We start from the raw sequence: 20,975 nt of genomic DNA, 5'->3' as shown, positions 1-20,975 counted from the left end.
TTGAGGACCAGCGGTTACCTTGATGGCTTGATGTAGGCACGTAGGCCTGCACCACCTTCAGCTTATACCTCTTATTAAGCCCAATTGCTATAGCTGCCACTCTCTCGTTAATGCTATAGACCAGAATCCAGAGCCGCTCCTGGGCGCGGCCATTTTCCGCCGACTGGTGCGCCGCGGTGCGGGCGTTTCTTTGGGGACTGCGGGGCTGCGGCAGCTCCGCGGCCGCGCCTGCATATAGCCGCGCTTCGGGCGCTAAAAAAACATTGCCGAGCATACTTCCGCTGCGTGGCTGTGTTGCAGGAAGTATTCACGCTATTAAAGGGAGCATATTGATGCGTTTTAATGACATTTAGTTTAACATTCAAGTGAATTGTGCTGACGCTTAGAACGCGAACGTGCTTATATCGCTACCGTCTTGGTGCTCCACTGCAAAAAAAAACTTTTTGTTCAATATCAAGTATTAGGTGTGCAGCTAGCACGCAGTTCCAATTCCAATGCACTCTTAATCCTTCGGCTGTAAAGTACCACCCGCAAACAGGGCTTTCTTGTCGCATGCGTGGTGCGCCAGTTTATCAACAAATTACCGCTGTGAGCTTAACTGAGTCACAGCGCCAACAAAAAACTTAATTTTTCATGGTTTATGCAACCTGGTGTGTAAAAACGTACTTTCGCTCAAATCATCAAAGCTTGAATAGATATTAGCAGCGAATCCAGCTTTCACGAATTCTGAGGTCCGAAGTCGCGTTCATTTCATTCGGTATCTCTCTGCGCGTGTGACAGCGTTGCGTAGGCGTTTGGCTAAGTGTGAATGAATGTATTAAAATCACGCATATTTTCCTATGATTAAGGTAGATAGCAAAAGCAGAAAGACACTACGGTAAACTCTTTACCCACCTCCCCCCCTTGATCCCTATGATATGCGTGCGGAAAGAGCAACTGAAATCGGTAGCGGTCGTGCTTACAATCCTGTGCATGAAATGTGTTCAATGGGAATTAGAGCAAGCTCAGCGCAAGGAGGTGATCGAAAAGACGCGCTTCGTCGGGACAACCTTCAGTCTGTAGCTCGCCTATCCAGTTACTATACCACTGATTCAAATCTATAAATCCACATTCCTGCACCTAAAATTATCATAGATGCTAGCGCACATAAAAGACGGCAACAAACGGCACGCCAGCGCAGAAATCTGCTTAGAAGTGCCGGTTTCCAGTCCGTACGCTACCTGGCCGACTACTCCGCGGGAAAAATCCTTGCTGTTTACAATACTATTCCAGAATTTCCCTGAGCAGCGCCGCCGCACCAGTGGCTCGGTGGAGCAGCGTCGCCGCTGCGGTGCCAGCGTTTAGAAAGCAGAATATCATCACTGAAAAACGTAGCGCGAAAAATGAGACACAGAAAAGGTGAACACAGGACACGAGCGCTAATCATTAATATAAATATCATCATGGTGGGCACAAACAACGAGACAGACGCGCACTGCCTCGCCGCACTTACTCACATCCAATTGAACGGGAAAAAAAACTCGCAGATGTCACGTTAACGACTAACTGCGCGCAAGATAACCGCAGTACTGTCTGGTAGAGGGAAAATGTGAGTAGTGAGGCACAGCACAAACCCTCATACGTTAGCTGATGGAGCACAACAACGGCAGAAGCGAACACGTAAACATGCATTCTACGCGCGGCGCCGGCGCGACCCGCAGTCCATCGGTCTGCGCGCGCCGATAGATGGCGACTGGTGTCGAGAGTAGGGGCGCGCCAGCAGCCTGCGTGTGAGGGTAAAAGAATCTGGTCTATAAAACTCCTCTATGTTGCCAGCTATATCCTGATTGATGAGGAATCCCACGCCTAGTTCTCGTCTGTCTGCTAATCCACGATAGCACAGTACACGGCCGCCCTTTAGTACTGTATACGCCTCGTCTGTCCTCCTAACCTCACTAAGCCCTATGACATCCCAATTAATGCCCGCTAATTCCTCCAACAGCACTGCTAAACTAGCCTCACTGGATAAGGTTCTTGCGTTAAACGTTGCTAGGTTCAGTTTCCAATAGCGGCCTGTCCGGAAAATTCCAACCAAGTTGTCGTAATCACTTTGTTCAGTAACTTTCATGTGGAACGGCCTTAAATCACCATTGTCAGCCGCTTCTTCAAAATGTGAATGTAGCGCAAAAAAAAGCAGAAAAAAAGAGAAACAAACTAAACACAAGCACTAAACATCCACTTTTTGCACTGAATTCACCAAGACTTGCCAACAAGCCCGATTCCCCATCTTAGGCCACTTCCAGAGTTTTCTCTCAACGCCCAGCATTCCCTTCCCTTGAGGCAACAGCCTAATTTGTAAAGCGTTTGTTAGGAGCATTGATGACAGACGGCCAAATATTTAGCTGGCTGCGTTTTCCATGCTCCAGCAGCTTACGACGGCGCAAACTTGCTAAGATATCAAATTTAAGCAGAAGCTGAATAAACCACAGCTTAATACAGTAGACTCCCGTTAAGACGAACTTGCTTAAGATGAACCCTTGGTTAAGATGAACAGTGGTGGTCATTTGTTTGGTTTCCCATAGAGTCAATGCAAAAAAAATCTGCTTAAGATGTACACTGCACACGTGCTAATTGGCTAAGATGAACTTTCACGGCCAGCCGTGCCCAAGCCATGCAGCTTTACTCGACCATTCGAGCAGTATTTCAACGGAAGGAAAGAAAAAAAAAGCTAAAAAATTGAAAGCTTTTTTGCACCGCCAACGATCCATGCGATGTGGGGAGGCACAGAGACCTAACCACGTCTCCGTTGAAAGGGCGATTCTGTGAAAGCAGAACTGTCGCTGCTCCTCCCCTGTGAGGGCACTGAAGGATACCTTGGAAGGTTAAGTGATATGCCTATGCTTGTAGCAAGCAGACGATTTTCTCGACAGACAAAAAAAAAAAAGTAACAGACTGGGCAACACTCAACAGTGCCTGATGCACTGCACTAGTAGTGCAATAAATGCTTATGTTGCAATTATTTTTTTCCTAAAAGACTATTTCATGGCTTTGTTCACATATGCGAAGTATTTGGGCACACACTGCATGCTCGAACATCATTTTAAGAAGCACTCCTAATTAGATGAACTTCTGATAAGATGAACAGTCTTCATGGTCCCTTGGAGTTCATCTTAAAGAGAGTCTACTGTATTGAGCTTTCGGCAAGTTTGCTTCGTCAAAGAGCGCAGGAGGGCAGAAAAAGCGGCCGTTGCACACGCCAGCTAAAGATTTGGCTGGCTGTACATAGCTTATGACAATTTGCAAGAGATGCTGGCATGCTCTTGCATGTCTGTACAATCACTGCGTTCCTGAGCAAGAAATGTTCAAAGGCACTACCAAACAATGTTCGCCTCTCCGCGCCAAATCTTGCACAGATCCCAAAGATGTGGTCCATGGTGTCGCTTGGGCAAGCAAAGTACCATGCACTGGTAAGCCAGGATTGAAACCATTTAGGGATTGGCGACTGAATTTAGGGCAACTCAGGCCAACGACAGGGGTTATTTGAGGTTCACAAATTTCACTGAAACCTATACTCCAGGTTCATCTCGGTCTCCTTTTTTTTTTTTTTTGCCAAATTTCACAGCTGTGTAGTGTCCTGCTTCAGCGGAAATCAGCTTCAATTTACCCATTTTGACCACGATGGGGCGACATCTATAGGCAACCCTGAGCTTGTGACATCACAAACAACCCTGCTCCAGGCTTGCTGAAAGAGTGCGGAGTTTTTCAGTCATTTCAAACACCGCATGAATAAAGTTGCCTCTTACAGCCACCATCTTAGCTTTCCAATGCTCGCAAGAGAGTTTCACCAATACCATTTCTGAAGTAATTTCTTGGCCATCCGCCTTTGACGTGACAAATAGTTTGTTTTTTGCAGTTCTAGAAATGTTATAGTAGCAATCAAGAGAAGAAAGTTCAAGACATGTGATGTGATCACCAGCTCTCAACGTCCAAAAAACACGCCCGGTAGTTACCACTGAGTAACAAACACGAGATCCAGCAACAGTTGTTTGCAGTGGTGAACACAATACTGGTTATTCGTTAATTTGTCTTCTTCCCTGGTAAAGTGCGTGTGACATTATCACACAATCACTCTGGCGCACTGCCATGGCACACTGGAGTGACATTATGCGTGACGTCATTGCATGTTAACCAATCACAGAACCCCAGGTGGTCGACATTTCCGAAGCCCTTCACTACGGCGTCCCTCATCAGCTGAGTAGCTTTGGGACGTTAAACCCCAAAAAACCAAACCAAACCAATCAGTGAGACAGTGCATCTGCTTTGCTTTCATTCCCACTACCCTTTGGTCATCCTGAGTCCATTCAATTTTTTTTGTCTCTTTGCTCTTCGAGCTCCTTCGTGTTACGCCAACGCCGCACAGCCAGCGAAGGTGCCACTAACAGCTCTCGCTGTAAAATCAGGTACCTGTCGGACGACGGAGTCCATGCCCTGCATCCAGGTGAGCAGGGTGAGGAGGGAGGTGATGCCGTAGAGGAAGCCCTTGCGCAACCGCTCGGTCCACACGTCAGGGGGCACCGAGAGGAGGTAACGCAGGTCGTACAGCACAAACTGGGCCCGCCGGAAAGCCACGTTGGCATGGTTGCGCTCGAACGCCAGCCGCCCCTCCGCATTGCGGTGCTTCTCACACTCCGACAGGAACGTCCTGCACGCACAGAAAGAAGAGTGCGCATGCGGTCATTGGGACCCGACTGCAATGCTGCTACAAGTGTCAGGGGCACACAGCAACTTCCAGTCGAAAAACAATCAAGCTAAAAGGGAGGCTCTTCAACGGCGGGGCGTTGCCGGCGGTTGCGCGCTCAGTGAGGAGCTGCCCGGCTGTGACAGTGTGTGGTTAGAAAGCCTCTGCAAAGAAGGCAGCCCCTTTTTTTTTGCAAACCAGCGTCGTAGTAAACTAGCGTGTCTTCGCAACCGATGTTGGCACCTTGCTGACGGGACACTTCAGATGCTCACAAGGCCGATCGTTACCTATGACTGCAGTAGGCTAGGTAGGCAATCTCGATAATAGAGAGATTTAGCACCACCATACGGCAAATACAGTAACTACAGCTGTACGGCATAGGTGACTAGGTAAGCACAGCAATGCTAGCAAAGGCAACACGTAGCAGTATTGGCTGTACGGCTGTCCGGCAGCGCTACAAACTTTCAAGAAATACCAAGCCACCACTCCGTGACGCCGATAACAATAAGCAGTTGCTGAAGTAGTTTCATTTATGCACTTGATTTCAATGCGCAAGCCATTTTCAGGCGATTTTTTTTTCTGGAAAAAAAATGCGCATGTTAGAATCCGGTAAATATGGTATACAGTCGACGACCGAAAATTCGGACGCCTGATTTTTCGGACATGCTTGATTATTCGGACTTTTTCGCGGCACCGCGACATGGCCCATAGAGCCAATGTGTAAGAGCGCTTGAAATTTCGGACGCACCGCAACTGACCACTCGATTTTTCGGACCTCGCTCGCACTCGCCGCCAGTACCCAAGCCGCCATATAATGTGTACAGTGGAACCTCATTAACTCAAACTGCAGGAGATATCGAAAACTTGATCAAACAAAACGAAATTCAAGCTTAAAGGGAGCCTCTTGCGACGCTGAAATTCTGCGCGAGTCGGCACATTGCGCTCGCGTGTTTTCGAATTCGTACTGTCCTTGAATGTCTTCCGCCGCACGAATTTGAACCTTAGTCTGAGTTCACGGAACTCATCTGTGCCGAGTCTTTAGTCCCTAACACGGAACGAACGCGAATACGATCGCGGAGCGCTTGATCGCGGAGGCTACGCGCACACCGTAGCCTCCGCGATCGAAGCGCGCTTCGGGCGCGCCGCCGGATCTTATCGCGGCCGCGATCTGCTCCGGCGCTGCGCCGTTCGCGGAGGCGGCCACGCGCGCGCACCGGAGCGTCCAAGTGCCGTCTATGGATGGCGCCGTGATCATTATCATCAACTTTTTTCTCCGTCGCGATTTTCCGCTGTTCACATCGGCATCAGTATCGCCAGCTCCAGCCTTTCGTGGCGTGTTAGCATGCGCGTTCGCCGTGATAGTGGCTTTCGCGTGCTGCCGCCGAGCTTCACAGTTTTAGCGCGATGGGCAAGCACCTTAAGCTACATGGCTGGGAGTTAGCTCTCGAACGTGGTCGGTAAGCGTGCGGCGGGCGGGAAATTCGACGTGGCCGAGAAGTTCGTCCGATGATGGTGCAACCAAAAGAGAAACACAAGCTGCAAAAAGCGCGCTTTCCGAGTCAAGCCGTGCGAGTTTCCTGAACTGGAAGAAGAGCTGCTCCTCTATGTGATGGAATTTCGGAACAACGGCTACGTGTTGACAGCGGACATGCTGTGCGGCTTCTTTTGGCATGAGTGTGCACCAGAGCGCAGCACCAGCTCAGGAATCTGAATACTTCGCGAGTGACGATTGAACGTAGAATAAATGTCGCTCATTCCCTGGTTGGTGTGTTTTTACTTTAAAAAATTTTTTTTTTTCGCACATCGCGTGTATGGGCCGCACCCCGAAAATTGGCCCTCGAATCTGGAAAAAAAAAGTGCGGCCCTTATACGCGTTTATACGGTATTTCACGCGGCGAAATATAGTCATGAGGAGCTTTAGAATGTATGCAATACAATTGGCCGCTTTCTCCAGCATAGTGGTGATTTTTTCGGTGAAATTTGATTTTCCGGACTGCCCGATTTTTCGGTCGTTTTCGCGGTCCCTAGAAATTCCGAAAAATCGGTCGTCGACTGTATCTAGTTAGCTGTGTTACCAAACCCAGAACCTGCGAGTACTGTGAATGAACAAAAGTGCAACTTTAAGAGCAAAAAAAACCCAGAACTCTCACAACGCAGAGTGATCCCAACGAGAGGGAAAAAGAGAGGGAGCAGGATTACCTCAGCAGGACAGCGACAGCGTTCTCCTCGGCGACCAGCAGCTGTGCCAGAGTGGGCACGGTGAAGATCTGCACGGACAGGGACGTGATGGAGACCGGGTGCTCGTGGTCGTCGGCCACAAACTCCTTGAGCAGGTCGGGGTAGTCACGGGTGAAGGCCCGCGCAAAGTCCCGCTTGCACCGGGCATCCATCAGCATGCCCCCAATGAGGATCTGGTGCCACTGGGCACGCGCCGTCTTCCAGAGCTGCGCATCTGACCGCATGATGCAGCGGACCAGGGCAAAGCCTTCCTCGGGCGTGGGCGCCATCATCACGTCGCTCAGGATCAGTCGGAATGCTGCGCATGTGTACACATCATCATCATAAGAACGATAGCCCACAATCAACCGAAACATTGCACAAGTGCACACATCGTCACCACCATCACCAAAGATGAACTGCAATACTGCGTGTACACGAACCATCATCATATATCCTAACCATCACCACCACCTCCACCTGAGATGAACTAAAGCACTGCATGCGTGCACACATCATCACAACCATCCTTACCATTACCATCAACCAGGATTAACAGAACTCTGTGTGCCCGCGTACCATTGCCAACACCATCAGCATCAGGAGAGTCTTCATTTGGCAATCTTCTTTAGCATCAGCTGCATCCACTCTAACTCAACAAATTTTTCTTTCTGCTGCCATCAACAGAACTCGCAATCATTTGGTTACCAATCCATCACTCTAACCTTACTGTGCAGATTCCATGCCCTGCTCAGCCCCATTTCCTAACTGCAACTCAATGAAACAACCATGAAAAGCATAGACAGTCAGCAGCAGACAAAGTAAGACAACAGAACTGCCTGACACAGCAACTGCCATCTCATATCCCCTTCCTTACTTTGCCCACTGCCTTCAGCTTTCAGTTAAGCGAAAAACTTGATGCAACTAACGCATCGTTCAGACTAGGTGACAAATTACATACAGTGAAATGAAAGCTGCTGTGGAAAAATAGTGACTACAGACGCACAACATACAGTCAAGGTTAATATTCATAAATAAAAAGAAAATAATACACAGAAACACAAAAATGATCTCAGATAATAGGGAACAGAATGCAACCACACACAAAAAGAAAACAGGCGCTGTTTGTTTTTCATACTACCTCTCTCTGATAAAACCAGTCTTGTCAGCTTCTCATTACAGTAAAAGCTCGTTAATTCGAACTTCACGGGACCAGGAAAAAAGTTCGAATTATCTGACGTTCGAATTATCGAATGGCCGCGAAAAAACTGACAAGAACCATTTGAATTACAGTATATGTACTGTATTTACTTGCGTAACGAACCCACTCGCATAATGAACCCACCCAACCCCGATTTTCGCCTAAAAATTTAAAAAAGAAAGCGTCAGTCGTTAATGCCACCCTCGGTTTCGCACCGTCACGGTCCACAACGCATTTCTTGGCGGCTCTCCAAGATGCTGCGCCGGCCGCGATAACATCATCCTGTGTTTACTTTTGAGGTTAGCTCTGTAGCTTCCCCCCTTGCTCTTCATAGAAAGGGGGGAAGCAAACTTGGCAGAGTGCCAGCGCTTGTCCGGTTGCGTAAGCCTCGTTTTCAGCATAGGTTCGCCTTATCGTGCCATGGGCGATTGGGGCGGACGCTGTCTACTGCCACTCAGTCATTGAAACGCACGATAGCAGCAAACGCCTTTTGCAGCGAACGATATGCTCAGATATGCTCGCGTCGTGAACGCGGCTGACCGCGTACTTCCGTTGGCGACTGATGTGTGGAAGGATGGACGACACTCGCAAAGAAAAAAAAAAAAAAGTTTTTGGCACGTAAGTTGTAGCGCCCGTCCGAAGTCATAGTCTTCATGGGCGTTGGCTGGGACCGCACTGACAGTACTTATCCGTACTTCCAAATTAACAGGGCTCGAAACAAAAAGCATTTAGTTGCGAGTTCCGGAGGTTGCGTGGAAAAGAGGGTAGGCAGCCGCCACCGCGGCCCCCTACCCTCCCGCTTATTCTAATTCACTATACCTCCGGCACCGCCGGCCGCCGCGCCGGTGATGGCGCCCATTTAGGCTTTACCCACTCTTCCACGGTTTTATCTGGATCCATTTTCTGTCCCCGTTTACGACGTGCGCAGCCTCTAACCATGCGGAAGGGCTTTTTTTTTTTTTGCCCCGTGCTGTGTGCCAAGCCACCCAGACGCAGCGGCGCGTAGTTCGAATTATCCGTAGCGGAACCGACTCGCTTTCGAATTAACAGGCTTTTTTATATACAGACCTCTATGGAGGTTGGCCGGACCATGTAGTGTAGTTCGAATTATCGAGGTTCGAATTAACGAGCTTTCACTGTGCTGTGATTACACTTGACAATGAATTTCCAGTCCTACAACACGAGCCATGTGAAATGCACCATTACACAAAGTGGCAGCAGAACTGCAGCAGAACTGCCACCTCCGACCAAGGTATAGTTTAGTTTAGTTCATGGGGTTTAACGTCCCAAAGCAACTCAGGCTATGAGGGACGCCATAGTGGAGGGCTCCGGAAATTTCGACCACCTGGGGTTCTTTATCGCGCACTGACATCGCACAGTACACGGGCCTCTAGAATTTCGCCTCCATCAAAATTCAACCGCATGTATCAGAACAGACCAGGGACAAGGAAAACTTTTCAATTTAAAGCTGGCAACACAAGCGAGCCCATACATCTATACAGACTGCCGGTCAATGAACGATTCAGTCAAAGAATGCATTCAAGCTGAACAGTGAGCAGTACAGACCACAGACAACTTTCCTTTGCGTTAGAAGGGTGATGGTTTGGGCTAGTAGGTAATGCAAGTGAGGTTCCATGGCACAAAAAGCAGGGACAAGAAGACAACACACAACAGCAGAGAGGGAGAGGCCCCTGACCTTGGCACTGCGAGAGAAAGCCCTGGAGCCAGCTGAGCAGGCGCATGGCGAACGACTGGTGGGCCACCACTGACGAGTGCATCACGAGCACCCGCAGGGGCCGGCTGCCGTGCCGGGAGGTGATGCGCTCTATGTGCTGCTTCACCTGCACACACAGCGAGTACACGTCACACGTGCGAGCCGCGAGCCTTCAGAAACTGCTAGACTGGCATTGAATTCTTAAGCCCCATTCTGTTGCACGTCTATCATCCACCGTTAGGGTTGGCCGGCTGCGGCAATGACATGACTCAGTGCTAAGGACAAAACAATTGCACAACAGGGAACTGGCTGAAATGAAATCTTGGTTAAACACCGGCCCTGAAATCAAGAAGCAGAGGACATTACCTTTCGCCCCTTTTGACCAATTGAATGCAGCATTGACATTCAAAGTTCACTTCAAATATACATGGTGTTAGCTTATTCGGCTAACAAATATACAATGAAGAAATATTTACATATGTAGATAGAAAGACGGACTATAAATTACACTCAAGAATATGCACGTTTAATATATACACAATGTACAAAGCCTACACACACTAAGAACAACGTTCAGCTCAACGAACCGCACGCGCACACGCTCGGACACACACTGCCGCACAAAACCCATCTCGCTCGTTTCCCGCTCTTTTTCTGGGCCCCACGAAGGGGCGTCTGCTCTGCGTCAAAGTTGACACACTCACAGATACGAACACACAAATACGCTCAGAAAACACGTAAACACACAGAGAGAAGACAAACACGTGCGAGAGTCTCTGTTCCAAGAAACGACGGGGGGTAGGAGCGGTCCAGCGTCCGAGCCTCGGCCGCCCCTCCGAAATGGGAACGCTGCTTCGGGGCACAGCGCTCACCGCCGCAGCTGCCGCCCACCGACTCTCGCACGGGGGGGTAAGACACGCACCACGTCGCTCGTAAAAAAAAGAAAAGGGACGGACGGTCCTCGCAGAAACAAATAGAAAATACGTCAAAATGGCGCCCGCTAACAATGGGGGTACAGAAGCATATCACAGAGCTGCCATCCATGAACTGCCCACCTTACAACTTTCAGTCAGAAGACAAAAAAGGAACGACACCCTGTTTTAATGCGCAATGAACCTTGATACCTCACCAAGAGCCTAAGCTACCTTCACCAGATACAGTCACACATCCTTTCCAATACAGTTACCACAAAGATGCACTGAACTCAACACTGTCTGTGGGCAATCATGGTTTCAGACGTGATCTAATTATCAGACAGCTTGTCCAGAGACCACGCCAAAGAGACTCTCATTATTCCCGAATGTCCTACACCTGACCGATGACTGCATTCAACACACAGCCAAGTACTAAAGACTCATGTCCCGCGTAGAAATGACGCCAAGCTAGCTTGCTGTGCCTCTCTGGAGAAAGAAAGCATGATCATCAATGTGATCCCTGCTCAGACCCTTCTGCAGTACCTACCCACAACTGTCCCGGCTACAATCACAATAGGCTGCCTCGCTGCCAATGGCGCAATCCTTCAAGCCACGTCTTTACTGAGCCATTAGGACTTGTGTGCCAAAGCGACAAGATGACACATTCTCCCAGATCTATTCGCAATGTCAGTTTGAAGGCTGTACTAGAATCTCGAAGATACAATCGCGGCTGAAGGGAATTCCAGTATGATAAAAATTCTGAAAACTGCCCGGCTGAAGCGCACTGTGAACAAGGTGCAGAATTTCAAGCGTTCCACACACTCTGCCGCACCACTATGTACAACAACGAATGCAGGATCTGAGACCACAACTTCGAGCACTAAGTGACGGCCACACACCACCATAAATGCCACAATCACTGGCTGCGCAGTAGGCACTGCTACCACTCAGTGGTGGCACGCAGCTGCAAACACACCTCTGCAAATGCACTTCTCTAACTTCAGCATGAGGATTTTGTTCTTTCCTGCTAGCAAAGAATGTCCTCCCGTCCTCTTTCAAACAAGCCGTGCCTAACAGCGGGTGTGCTAGTCTGCAGCAAATGCTTCTACCCTGAACCAACCAGCATTGCGAGCACAAAAAAACTGGGTGGACAAGGGGTGGCCAAGTACCTGCAGGCAGTCACTGAAGGTGGAGCTGCGGACCAGGCTGCGACCTTCCCGGTCCACCGTGGTGGCATAGTCAATCGCCTCCCGGTGCGAGCACTCGATGGCCCTGTTCAGCGTCTGGATCACCTGCATCCACCACCACAAACCAAGACATCACCGCACAACAGAGGGTCCAGCATACGCAAGGTGGGAAGAAAGAGGAATTGCGCTTTCTCATCTGCCCATGCCTGGGCTGTGACAGTGAAGCATGCGATTAGCAAAGGGGCACTCAATTCCGATGCCTAGAGTTCTTTAAAGTGCCCCGAAATCACTGCGCTTGGGTGTCTTTGCATATCTTTTCCGTGAAATATGATTGGCGTGGCCCAGATGGGAACCCTCAAACTAATCTTCAGGAGTGGAATGCAGAATGTAAGCCTACAAGATCCGCAGCTCTTTTATTAAAAGACCCCCCTTTATATGCCCCTCGCTTGTTTCTTGCACTCTTATATCATAAAAAAAAAAATCAAGCTGAACAACTTATTTTGCTTAAAAGCACATCTACCATTAGTGCAGAGGACAGCTTAAAAATAATGAACGAAAGGCCACCACAATGTACAAACCCAGTTCTGATACACAAAGCTACCAGGCCCTCACCCTCTGCCCAACAAATAAAGCAAGCAACATGGGTGCATGTTCCATGTCTTCCCAGTGGGCGGCAATAGACACCAGTCCACAAAGCTGGCCATTAAAGTTCTTTACTACAGCCGGTTTTATGCACTAACCTAGCTCTTTACTGACTTGGCACACACCAGCTGACAAAAGTAGGAAGCCACGTTTGCACAAGATTTGGGTTCAAACAAGCAAGCGTTGCAAAATTTCCGGCCTCAATGCACAAAGCCTTGGTACCTGGACTCATTAACAGTGCCACATAAGCAAGGACAAACCACTGGACTCCTCTGTTGACAAAGTTTGGGGAGCAGATACAAGTAAAGTAACCTTTAAACCTTTTCCCATCCCTGTACTGGGTCTCAAACGGGGAAGGGGAGTCACCCCACAAACTTTCCAAACGACCAGCCCCAGTAACCCTGATGCAAAGGAAAATGTTAACAACTCAACACACCAAAGCCACACAGCAGAGGAGGAATAGCTCTTTCTCTCATTCAACCCTGCAGGGAAGCAAAGAACCACTACAAGCAGGGGCGCTACAGGGACACACGTACACACCTGCTCGTAGGTGTGTGTCTCGTCGTTGAACAGCATGGTGACGTAGGTGTCCGGGGTGCCAGGCGGGGCCAGGGCCAGGTCGGGGGGCAGCTCGGTGGACTTGGCCCAGGTGAGCATCTGGTGGCAGTAGAGCAGCACCGCCCGCAGCACCAGCTCCACTCGGCTCACCAGGTCGGGGGGCAGCCGGTCCAGGGGGTTGGGCTCCTCCTCCTCCTCATCCTTGCCCTCCTGCAGTGAATGAAGGCCTCCGAGGCTCACATCTCCGCTACACTGACATCCTTCGTTAGGTTGATGGCCTTCGATGGCTTAAAGGCCCTTGCCAAAAGTTCCAGCTTCAGCTTTCAGCTTGACCACAACAACTGCTGCAATGTTCCCTTTCCATGCTGCAAGGCCTACCCTGCCTATTCCCTAAGTGTTTGACACAACGGGAACTCCACCACATGGTCACTGCCACAGACCTGGCCAACAACCCCCACCCACAGCCAAAAGCAGCTGGCGTTCGCTTCATGTCAGGGCAATACTGAGGCAACGGAGGTATGCACATGCTAGACACTACAAGCAGTGGTTGCCAACTAGGCTTTTCACGAGAGTTTGTATTCATGGAGGCTCTTTTGCAATAGTCAGCAGCTGGTAGCATCCAATGCCACCTGAAAGCCTAGCACACACCATTACACAAAAGCTAATAATTTGCAAAGCAGCGAATGTGAATCACAAGTCAGAGCTCATTTCTACTTGAATTAATGCTTTTCACACTTAGCATGTAATTGACCTTGGCTTGGTTAACTGTGCAACCGGATCTCTCTTCCGTACGCCTTTCCCACCATCAGCACTATTGTTAATCGTGAGGCATGCAAAACTTTCATTTAAAATAGTGAGATTGCTGTGTGAATGCTAATACTAGACTCATCCTGGTTTTGTTCGCGTTTGCCCCCGTCAGAAGCCACCTGGAAGCCAGCCACTGCCGGTCTCACCTGTTTGCTGGAACGCCCGTGTGTCTCACAGAACGGCGATGACCGCCAGGCCTCAAGGTCACCGCAGTCGCAGTAGCCGCCCCCGCAGCTCATGCTCATCTTGTACTTGTGGTTTTTGTGCTCACTGCCCCGACAACAACCAGGAAGAAGGAAAGTCAGACAAACAAACATTCAGTGAAACAATACTGCAAGTTGGGCAAATTGGTACAAGTTCATGATGAAAAATAGTGCAATGGGAGGACAAAACATTTGGTTTTCAGACGAAATTAACGGACATGACTGAACACACACAATTTTATAACAGGTCAGTGCCCAAGCCACACAACTTGAGTTCTGAAGCAATTCAAACATACTGACATAGTCAAATTCCAACTAACCCTCTGTTTGTAAAAAATTTCATCTCAAACAAGCGGGTTAGCTGTACTGTCAATTGAATGAGATTAAACTTAATCAAAACAGCAATTTCATATACCTCCTCCGTAGCTATGACGATAGTCTGCCTGTCATGAACTCCTGCAAGAGTGCACGAACACAGGAGTACGGAAAACAACATGAAATTAACAACTTGGAATTACTAATACATTCATGCATTCAATGAGCTGCAATACATGGTGGTAACCTTTCTTCATAAGAGGATAAGAGATATAGCCAGGACACTCCAGGATATTATTAAGGAGCCAGAGGACATAAGTGTTGAACTGAAACTGAAACTTGCTATGTAAAAAAAAGAAAAAAAAGGTTTTCAAACAAAGCCTATAACTTGGACAGGGGAACAGTAACAAAGTGGCCCCAGCATCATTTTTCCCCACAAAACAACAGGCCCAGCACCTGCTCTTGAAGCAGTCCACGCAGAGGACGCAGGTGGGGTCGAGACCACAGTCCCGGCATGAGTACGTGGGCTCGCCCGACTTGAACACCCGGCCGCAGAGTGTCGGAGGCGACTCCATCCGCCGAAGCTCCTCAAAGTAGCCTCGCGGATCAGACGTCCCACAGACAAACCTGCATCGCCCACGTAAAGACAAATTAAGTCCAGCACAGTCCCAATGAACACAAAATGCGGCGCAAACTTTACTATGGAAAAGGTAGAACCTATGCAATCTGTTTCCACATCCTCTTACACTTCAGTGGTTCACTACGGCCAAAAACACTTTTGATGAAAGGGAAAGGCTGGAAAATTTGTACTGAAACAAAATTGTCTTTCATGATCAGTTTTTACCATGCTTGCGCTTACATCGCATTAGTTATTTCCAATGCTCGTCTTGGAGGCCCCACTCTAGTGTCACACTCTGGGACTCCATTTTCTGTTTTTATAGCGCTAGCTGTAATGGGAAGGTTTCCGGGCAAAGCGTGTTCGTTGCCATCATTGTCATAAAGCATCAATGCAGCCAAGTGGGACCAAGAAGAGGAACCAGGTGGGCACCCTGGTTCCTCCACCCAGGACAACTCACACGGTGACGCTATCACCTGGACCACCCCATGCACATAGCCCAAGCCTTGCACCTCACAGTAACTACCCCTAAAGAAACAAAGCGAAGATTCCTAAGGAAAGCATCTTTTTGTTTGTGGTTGTCTCACGTCAGTGAAGCTAAGCAGGACTAAGCGGGGCCACACCTTTCTGTACGTAATTATTACTGCATGCCAGCAAGTGCCGATTTTCAGCACTGCCAGTTGTGTAATCACTTTTCACTTCCTATTCATATTTGTAATGGCTTGATCACAGTGAACAGCTGATCATGCCAGCAAGGTTTCGTGCGCCCCAGCTTCAGGCTAGACAAGAGACACAGCACGTCTATGTCAGGAGTGTTTAGAGCCACTAACAGTCCAAGCTGTACATCCATCATTGTGTGTGTTCGAACGAGGTCTATCACATGACTACCCGGTCAACACCACTACTGCTGAAGGGGGCTGAACCCATGGAGGAACACGCGCCGCTTTGGCAGCCACCGTCTTCCAGAATGAGCCATCCTAGAATGGTTTGGTTTATGGGGTTTAACGTCCCAAAGCGACTAAGGCTATGAGAGACGCCGTAGTGGAGGGCTCCGGAAATTTCGACCACCCATCCTAGAATGTACTACACCATTCCTGCAACACATTTCATGCTTGCACCTCCTCTCCATCAGAAGATGGGCTACTATTTTTCTGTGTACAAAAGGACGAGAGCATCCTCCTAAGCACATTCTCCAAAAAAAAAAAAAAGGAAAGGGTAAAAAAACCTTGGCATGGGATTGCATGAGATGCTCGGGATTCTACAGCAGTCCAGGTAACAGTGCTAATGAGAGAGGGGGAGCCTCCCAGGCACACACAGCTAGCACCTACCCCAACAAAAGGGTGGCACAACACACCTACAAACTACAACATGGGACAAGTGTGTGTTGAAACCCACGGCTACCATTTAAGGATGCGTGCCGGCCACATCACGAACAGAGCTTTGTTAGAAGATAACAGCACAAATGGCAAGTCAACATGGTAGTAATTCAACACGCACTTCTGCCTAAAGCTGTCACAAGTGATCGTGCAGCAAGCAAGTTGATTTACAGTGCCTCGCAAAATGTAGGGGATCACAACACACAGCGAAAAAAGGATATTTATCACTTAGAGTAGTTACTGTTATTGTTAAAATGATGCACGAGTAATAAAATGTACAGTGGAAAAACGACCACAGAGAAGGCACCACACTTTACACAGCACAGACTCGACCATGCTGGCAGAAATCAAATTCCTGCCTCAAATTGAATGCTTAGGCACTTTATTTTAGAGCGTTAAGCTGTACTTCTCACGTTTCGGGTCTCTGCGTTATGCATTTTAATGCGAATCGTAACCCAGCAGTTGCCAAGGTAAACGAGATGGTTACATAATGGAACAACATAATAACAGGTGGCAGCATGATGCCCGATCACCACAACTCAAACTAAACTATGTTGATCCAGTATATATATATATATATGACAGAAGCCAACAGCCACAGAAACCAAGGGGCACAGGGGATTTTTTTTTAATTTAATTTGTGGTGTTGATCAATTTAGAATATTGCTGAATATGTTATCGCTTAAAGCTAATTGATTAGAAAAGCAGAAGAAAAAACAACCACATGCCGCCGGTGGGATCCTATAAATATACATATATGCCTGTTTGGCAGGCGTCGAAGTTGGGCCACTTCGTCTCTATATCCGTGTAAAATTTGTGGGCCAACCGTTTGCCAGATGTTCCGGATGGTGTCATAGGATTCAGCATTACGTGCAGCATAAACATACTAGTTAACTTGGAGCCTAGCTCACAACGGGGATTAGAACCGGCGACCTCGATTCCACATCTCTACGAATCTTCATATGAACACTGCAGCTCAAATGTTTGTCCCAGAGCATTCTGGTGGTGGCATATGGTTTCTCATTCATGCAGCATAAACTTACTAGTTATGTTACAGTCTAGCTTGCAGTAGGGATTCGAACCGGCGACCTAGATTAGGTGTGTTAAAATTCTATATTTGATTATTGCCTTAGTGTCAGCTCATTTTTTTCTTTGTGAAAAGGCAACAAAATATAAGCAAACAGTTTGACTGAGAGTAGTGTTGTAAGGCTAATGTAGACAAAAGTCATTGGTTGTCTTTACTACATGAATACATCTTGCCGTCAAGCGGTTACGAGATGCATTCAAGAACGAACCACCAACTAGACTGCCCTTTCCGTTATATTTGTCTTTACTACTACTAGAAAGAAATCAAATATTTTCATTCTACGCAAATGAATGAGTGTAGATCATATATTTTGGGTGATCTATAACAGAAGGTTTATATTAGCAGGTACCTAGTGCTACGACACAAATTACAAGTCTCCCCATCAAAAAGGGCACCTTTGTGTACTGAACAAGGAACATGTTCATTAGGTAATCATGACAGCTTTCACTATTTGTTCGCTCTACTACACAAAGCAAAACGCTTAGTGAGCTCAGTTTGCATTCCATTCACCCCCTCACCTCTCAAGCGAGTCGAGCAGCGTCCGCTTGAGCGCCGCCTCATCGTAGGCCAATGCCAGGGGCCTGCAGTTGGGCGGTGGGCTCAGCAGAGGCGGCACATGCGTCGCCCAGAACGACCGCAGGACCTCGGGGGTCAGGGCGCCGCACTCATGCGCCTTCAGCCAGCCAGCCACGGCCGCATCCACCTCCGACCCGTACGGGCTGCGCACATCCTCCTCTTCGCCCGGTCGGGACTGGGCCAGGCCGCCTTCGTCGTCACCCTCCATGCTCAGAAATGAGGACGGACAGTTGGGTACGGTCACACACTAAGCCCGATCCGCACGCATGGTGCTCCCCGAGTCAGTGGGAGGAAGGCATGATGAAACTGCTGCTCCTCCTTCTCCTGTGTGGCAGAGCACACTGTCTCAACTGGCCTGCAGCATGTCCACGCTTGTATCCAGTCTCATGCAGCGCATCCACCTCTCTGCCTGTGCTGTAGCCCTGGACAACAAACAGAGGGAGAAAAAATTCAGGGGGGCACTTTGTTGACCTAAAGTGCGGTAAGACGAAAGCCTTAAGCGCGGTGTTGCTGCTTGTGTCACTGATGTGTGGTTAAGGTGTTAAGCTTCGCCTCTGAGAGTGAAACGCGACAGCGTCTCGCAACGCTGCCAGGGAGTGCCACAGAACGCCATCGGCCGTACGCCTTGCTCGTCGGTAAATTGGTTTTTCAGGAAAGGAACTGTATCTGTCTCACATATCTGGGTGGACACCTAAACCTCGGCGTAAGGGAAGGGAGGAGGATGGCAGTGAGCGAAGACACTGTATTCACTAGACGCACCTTTGTTCATTCCAAACCATCGAGCTTGCATGGCGGAGTGGTTAGCATGCTCGTCTCGCACTCCGGAGACCAGGGTTCGATTCCACAACTCAACCAATTTCGTACTCAGTTTTATTTATCTGGCCTGATTAGAAAGGTTAATTAGGCTCATTGGGTGATTAATCACTTAACTAAACTCATTCCTACTTACTTGGAGCAACACTATACGATCCCTTTAATTGGTTGCATGGTTACTAAGCAAAGTACAATTGGCCACGTTTGAAATTTGCGCACTGTGACGTCAGGATCATTTCAACCAATTGAAAAGCGTGACATTTCTGTTGACAACTCATGCTTACAACGATGAGGCATTAAAGGCTTCCGCCTTAAAAGAAAATGAAACAAGGCTGAACCAGTAGCTAGTCCACTGGCTTGAAGAATAACAAAATGCCACGCTTAAGAATTCTTCTCTTCCCATCAACAATGCATTTCTTTTGTTCGATTATATAATTTCATCCCTTTTACCTTAACACCATTTTTTTTTTGTTATAAGGTTTGCCTTAATGCCCTTTACACCTACTATATTCTCACCCCATCTGCTGTGTTCTGGCCTGTGTCACTTGACTCTGCTAATAATAACAATAATAATCGTCCCCGGACAGTACACTGCTACTGTCCAGTGGTTGGTTTTCCAATAAGCATCACTAGGAAATTGGCTCTCATCCTGTCCACTCCTGTGTCCCTGTCTGTCTTTTCATGCTATCTGGTCCATCACTATCTCACCAGCCCGCCTAATGATGAGGATTTTTAATTGCGGACATAAAATATTTTTTCGATGACTTTAAACATGCATTGCTGCTGCTTCCCTCATCATCTGCATGGCATGCTACTTTCGGCCTGGAGCGACATACCTGGCGTTGCATACTGTTCAGTACCCTGTTTCATATTGTGCACTATTTATTTATTTATTTATTTATCAAACACACTCTCACTCTTGTCTCCACCAAGATAGGGAAGAAACACAAAATGCAGGTGCACGCTCAATCAAGCACAAACACTCAGAACACAACCTATTAGATGCTGGATATAGACATCTTAAAACCTCTCTCTCTCTAATACCCGTGCCACACGCGCACAAGGAATGGCAGTAAATGCTTAAGGCCTTAAGTTTGTTAATGCCATTATTTTCCGAGTTGGTGCTACACATCCATGTTTAATGCCATTATTGAAAGTGACGATGACGATAATGCTTGCAAGGTAGTCAGAAGTTTCATTTGAATATAAACATTCCTAATGAGCACAATATATCGGGAATGTTGTTCAAATGTAATGTAAAAACGATTTTCCAGAAAATGCGGCTGTTCCTGCTTTACAAGTTGAAAAAGTAGCCATAAACTCGCGTGTCGGCACATAAGTCGAGAGTACCTGTCAATAAGGCTGGTTAAAATGGCGCTCTTCGCATCGAAAATACGGTATAGATGCCTCATCTGACGGAAAGTTAAGAATTAACCATTTCCTACTGATTAGGAAGTTGTTACTAACAAAGCTGCATGCTTTTCTGCGTGTGGAATGGGAACGAGAGTATGCATTGCATGGGCGAATGAGTTGTGGCGAACTCAGTAGGTCGCGAATGGCAGTAAAGCTAATGCCATTAAATTTATGAGTGTGGCACCACACGAATGCCATTAAAACTTAAGGCAGTAAGCCCTTAATGGCATTAAATCTGTCCGTGTGGCACGGGTATAACACACACACACACAAATATCCGCAGCCCACGTTCTTGCAAGCACCCCCTCCCCAGACAACCTGAGCAACTATCTTTTTTTCGCCAGGAGGTGAATGCAGGTGTTTCCGCTTCCAACACAAGACGACGTCAACACCGCTTCGCCCTGAAAAGGCCGCCCCTAAATCCATAAATGAAGAAGACTGCGCAAAGATCGTTCCACTTTCAAACCTCGCCAGGAAACAGCCCAACTGGACGTTGCTTCACTTCCTCGCAAACAATTCCCAGGGCTCACGTCACTGTGCATTTACAATTCACATAACAAACATTTCCTGCACGGGGTGAAACGGGAACTCAAACAAAGCAAGAGCAGGTTGTGCCCGA

At 48.1% G+C, this 20,975-nt stretch overlaps 1 protein-coding gene across 3 annotated transcripts in view; it reads right to left on the bottom strand.

The window, feature by feature from the left end:
* Positions 1-20,975, bottom strand: part of Ubr1 (Ubr1 ubiquitin ligase) — a 61,596-nt gene that overhangs the window by 38,204 nt on the left and 2,417 nt on the right. For all 3 annotated transcript variants that reach the window (XM_089560232.1, XM_089560234.1, XM_089560233.1), the window contains exons 2-9: positions 18,073-18,552; positions 14,932-15,102; positions 14,104-14,227; positions 13,133-13,360; positions 11,933-12,055; positions 9,832-9,976; positions 6,917-7,253; positions 4,444-4,681 (exon numbers count right to left, since the gene is read on the bottom strand). In XM_089560232.1, the coding sequence (XP_089416358.1) occupies positions 4,444-4,681; positions 6,917-7,253; positions 9,832-9,976; positions 11,933-12,055; positions 13,133-13,360; positions 14,104-14,227; positions 14,932-15,102; positions 18,073-18,338 (1,632 nt within the window). In that variant the 5' untranslated portion in view covers positions 18,339-18,552. The remainder of the gene's footprint in view (positions 1-4,443; positions 4,682-6,916; positions 7,254-9,831; positions 9,977-11,932; positions 12,056-13,132; positions 13,361-14,103; positions 14,228-14,931; positions 15,103-18,072; positions 18,553-20,975) is intronic.

Source organism: Amblyomma mixtum, chromosome 9 (genome assembly GCF_055824585.1).
Source record: "Amblyomma mixtum isolate Tamu chromosome 9, ASM5582458v1, whole genome shotgun sequence".
NCBI lineage: Eukaryota > Metazoa > Arthropoda > Arachnida > Ixodida > Ixodidae > Amblyomma > Amblyomma mixtum.
The sequence above is the reverse complement of the archived record's forward strand: the minus strand, read 5'-3'. Positions and strand labels throughout refer to the sequence as shown.